Source organism: Phanerochaete carnosa, assembly GCF_000300595.1.
Source record: "Phanerochaete carnosa HHB-10118-sp unplaced genomic scaffold PHACAscaffold_275, whole genome shotgun sequence".
NCBI lineage: Eukaryota > Fungi > Basidiomycota > Agaricomycetes > Polyporales > Phanerochaetaceae > Phanerochaete > Phanerochaete carnosa.
Genome location: NW_006767902.1, coordinates 1 through 4909, shown reverse-complemented (window position 1 = coordinate 4909; position 4909 = coordinate 1). Strand labels below are relative to the sequence as shown.

At 51.5% G+C, this 4909-nt stretch overlaps 1 protein-coding gene across 1 annotated transcript; it reads right to left on the bottom strand.

Moving 5' to 3' along the window:
* Nucleotides 1-3928: 3928 nt before the first annotated feature.
* PHACADRAFT_108289 (uncharacterized protein) lies at nt 3929-4794 on the bottom strand (the record flags this gene model as incomplete). Its single annotated transcript, XM_007402611.1, has 4 exons — nt 3929-4018; nt 4074-4453; nt 4499-4545; nt 4601-4794. Coding segments are annotated over 4 exons (711 nt in total), but the record flags the coding sequence as incomplete, so codon positions are not given.
* Nucleotides 4795-4909: the final 115 nt, after the last annotated feature.

Here is a 4909-nt window from a genome sequence, read left to right as displayed (position 1 = left end):
CGTCCGGACAGTGCCGTTCCATTTAGTGATGGGCGGCTTCCATTGATGACGGCGCAGAGGTTGTCGATTGTATATGTGTACTGCTGTTTCCGATGCTAGCTTCCAGAACCCAGACGTCATGCCAGCGTGGTGTCGCATAGCTTCTGCCTTATTCTGAATGGTCTGTTGCCAGCGTTCTGCTCTGCCGTTCTGTTGTGGTGTTCGCGCCACTGATAGCTGACGCTCTATTCCTCGTTCTGCTAGGAAATCGTCAAATTCGCGGCCTAAAAACTCCCCCCCACGGTCCGAACGTATAGCCTTGAGCTTGTGCTCGGCCTGTGTTTCCGCCCAAGCGACGAATTGTTTGAAGGCAGAGAAGGCATCAGACTTCCGTTTCAGATACCAGACTAAACCAAATGAGGAATAGTCGTCGAGGGTGGTAAGGGCAAACTTGTACCCATCGAGCGATAACGACAGATATTCGACAAGATCCATGTGTATTAAGTCAAGGGGATGATCCGCACGACTGTCAGATGCGGGAAATGCATCGCGACGAGACTTCCCGAATTTGCATCCATCACAGGGAGTATCCCTGGTTGGCGCCGAGATTTTATCCGGGACGCCTTTGACATTGCCAGGCAGTTGAACAACTGATTTCTTCCCGGCGTGTCCGAAGCGACGGTGCCACAAAGTATATGGATCGTCGGATTTGACCGACATTAATGTTCCTGGCTTAATATCGCTGGTCCTTGTGAGGATTTCAGCTTCCAGCCAATATAAACCTGACGACTTTTCATATTCGCCCTCCATTAAAACTGTCCGCTGTGTTGGGTCTGACCCGCGGAGTAATTTAAACTTCTTGCCATCCATCTCAATACGGTGTCCGTTATTGAGTGGCATTCTGGGCGCAAAGAACCGTTCTGCCGCTTCCGGTACGTATAATACGGTTTCTAACCGGATATGCTGAACTCGTCCATCTGTGAGACGATGTTGCAGAGCGATTTCACCGTGACCTTTGATTTCGATAGTCTGACCTTTGCCGGCCGTGTGTGCATGACCTGGCTTAGGGAATTCATGGTACCCAATAAAGTCAGTTTTGTACGGTGTGACATGTGTTGTGCAACCGCTGTCGACCATCCACTTAGACTTGACACCCGTAGCATAAAGAGAAACAGAGATAGATTCTTCCTCGATCTTAGCTACAAGTGGTACATTGACTATGCGTATTGTATTAACTGTCTGAGTGGTCGTTGCGGTATTGTCCTTCGCTTTGCCCTTTCTCTTTCCCTTTTTGCACTTTCCGCCACCCTGCTGCTGCTACTGCGTGTTGTTGCCGTTACCGGAACTCGAGCCAGAATTCGCCGGCTTTGTGTCCCAGTGCTGCTCCGTCGTGTGATTCTTGCGACCACACTTCTCACATTTCTTGTCGAGGAGAGGCGCCTTCAAGACACGCGCAATCTGAGTGCGATTCGCGACGTGGCGCTGTTCCTCCTCGACGATCTTGGGCTTGATGAGCGCTGCTGTGAGCAGCGTAACATCAGTTTGCGTAGTGAGAATTGTACCAGCGATGGTCTGGTACGACTTGGAGAGAGCATTGATCATGAGCAGAGCAAGGAGCTGAGGTTTAACCTCTATTCCCGCCGCGTTGACCTGGTTGGACTGCTCTGTGAGCGCATCGAGTTGCGGGCCGAGCGCGGAGCTGTCAGAGAGCTGTGCATTGAACAGCTTCTGGAAGGCGACGAATGCGCCTACCGCTCCGGGTTTCTTGTAGCCGGCCTTGATCGCGGTCCATGCGTCCAGGGCCAAGAACTTGTCATCGACAAGATGACGAAGGTTCTGTGCGACGTAGAGCTGGATGATTCCCAGCGCCTTGTCGTTCTTCTCATCCCATGCAGCTTGAGCTAGGATTTCCGTAGCCGTGGGTGTACCTGTCGCAGCTATTGGTCTGGCAAGACCAGGGACAGGAACGGTCGCTGTGGAGCCGTATCCCTGGATCAAGTACCAGACGCCCTGGTAGCGCAGGAAGGCTCGGATCGCGTTGGACCACTTTTTATAGTTGGTGCCGTCAAATTGTGGGATGGTGGATGTGGCGAGCTTGGTGGGGTCAGAAGAGGATGACATTGTTATCGTGTACGAAGAGGAGGCGAGTGTATGCGTAGAGAGTTTCACGTTCCTTTGGAGTTAAACCGACGTTGTAAAAGAATTCACTGAGATCAAGCTCGTATGATTCGGCTCGTGTCACTCGAAGTGATTCCCAATCTTCTTCCAAGAATGCGAGATCGTATTGCTGATGGATTGGCCTATAGTATAGATCTTCCGCAATGTCTTCCTGGTCGAGATAACAAGCGTATGGTTCCGAATATGTGTCGGAGCTTGTTGGAAAGAAGATATGGATTATATCTTCGTCGTGGTTTGTTAACTCTGCTGTGGCGTTATAGCTCGGCGATTCTTGGACGTGTTTGAAGAAGTAGAACGGGGTTAGCAACACTTCAACGTATTGTTCGTGTGCTGTCAATGATTCCCAGTCTGTCTCTATGTCGTCTAGTATATTCAGTCGCTGTCTGAATTCTGCGACGGTTTCCTGTTTTGTCTCTATGGTTTCAGGTACCGTATTTGTCTCCTGAGAGGTAGTGATTGTGAACGCTGTTGAGCGAACCACTTATCCCAGCTAAGCCGATTTAGCCGAGAGGTGGATAGAGTTGGGATTGGACGAAGGGACCAGTTAAACTACGACGCTTGTTGTCGCTTAGGATAAACACACAGTAGTCAGGTTTCCGAGTAGAACTTCTTTCTGATTGTTACAATAGCGTTGTATACAAAGTATCTACTTGTTCTCGTAAAATCTAACCGCGTCAAAATATCTGTGCACGTAAACTGCGCTGAGCGCTTGTACAATCCGGGCTTTGTTCTTGCGTAGCCCTTTGAACGAGATATCCCCTATTTCTCTGCACCCTAATTCTCACTTGCGCCACTCCTCGTATTTGACGACGTTACAGACGTCCGCTAGGCAGCGCTTGATGCGCGTGAGCTGCTCGATGAGTCGGCAGAGATTGCGGACTCGGTCGGAGTTGAGGTCGTCGAGCTCGAGAGTCTCGAAGACGTCTAGGCATTTGAGCGTGCCGTCGAACTTCGGTGTGAAGATGCGGACGAGGTCGGCGGAAGTGTGCTTGTCGAAGTCGATGAGTATTGGCTTCGGGGCGATCAGCGTATGTGTCGCCGGTGGGATGGCAGCGAGACGCTGCTCGAGTGTCGGCTTTGACGGACCGGCGAGGATCCGTTCGCGCGCCTGTTGGATTTCGCGTGCAGCTAGACGCTGCTCGAGGTCGGCCTTATTGGTCGCGTAGCGCTCGCGGAACTGTTCGCGACGTAGGCGCCTACCCTCGTGTGAGTTCGGAGGGAACGGGAGAGTGAGTGCTGGAGTCGGCGAGCGTAGTTCTTTGCCGCGGTGTTTACCGTACGGGACGGTCTCGACGGGGTCGCTGGCGTTGCCGGAGGCGGGCGCATAGCCGGCGGAGTGCTTGTACCGCTGGAAAACGGAGTGAGGGGGACGAGCGGGTAAATCCTTTGGCACTAGAAATTACGCAGGAATGAACACGTGAGCGCTCCGTCTGCCACTAGCATGCAACGAGACTTACTCGTAAACTGCGTGGATAAACTTTGTTTAAACTGGGTGAAGGGGACCGAGGTTTTTCGAGGGGTCTTCTTCAGCAATGAGACTAGTTGAGTGGGGGTAGAGTGGCCGTGAGGCCGGGGCTCATAACCTATTAAAGTGCGACTGAACTCTTGCTTTATTCTGTGCTACAGGGCCAGTATATATACATGTGAGTCAGGACCTCTGATACCGCTATAAGACCTATGGTACTGTGAGCGTAAGCATGTATACTAAGCATGAGTAATCAGGTGTCATATTACTACAGGATAATAGAGGGGTCATGTGATGATATCCCCATTAGTCCGTACAGGGCAATGACGTAATCGCCCAGTTCTGACAGCCACGTCCTTGCGCGACGCGTAAGACAATGAGCAGCGGCGCAATAGACTAGCATATGTAAGTTTTATCGCGGTGAAAGCACCAAAGTGTCTGTCAAGCTCACCTGCGCCTGGCCCAAGATTGATATAAGCATGAAACTTATCCTATTGCTCAGCGCATACGTGACGAGGAATGCGAGCGCGAACGCCACGTATAGCAGTGCAGACTCGATGAGCATGGCCGCAACAGAAAAGTAGGGCAACTGCTCGCCGCCACCGAAGGCCTTGCGGACTTGGTACCGCATGTAAAGCAGCTTGATGATGATACCCAGCGTGCAATAACACGTGACAGAGATCGATGCGGACCAGAACGTGAGAGCCATGTTCGCGTTCGTGCTTAGCCACAGAGCGCCACCGGGCACAGCCATTTGGGCCAGAAGAATAGACGATGGGACTAGGGCACATTTATGTGAGCTGTGCAACAGAAGCGTACAAGATGCACTCGCTTATGGACAACAGATATGCGAGAAACGGAGGGATGACAGCCCACGATGTCGAGAGGTAGACCACAAGATGTAGAAGCGATACAGCTGGTAGCTTCGTCAGAAGACTCGAAAATGCTGACATTAATTCAATGTCACCCACCAACAACCCATCTGCAAACCATGCATTTACAGTGTAGGCTGAAAAACCAAAGACGTTGATCTTCATGTAACCAGAGACTGACTCAAAGGCGCCTGGTCCACCAGGGAAGTTGCTGTCGTCGATGTATGCTAGCTGCTGGATCCGCATCGATGCTGCGATCCCCACAGAGCCTAGGACAAAGATACAAGATATGAAGGCGATTGTGCTGTAAGCACCTCTTGGCGAATGGCGACGAGCGCTCCACCATGCGTTGAAACAGAGGAAGAATAAGGTTACATGGACACCTTTTACGGATTTCCTGTCAGTGTAGGCAGCG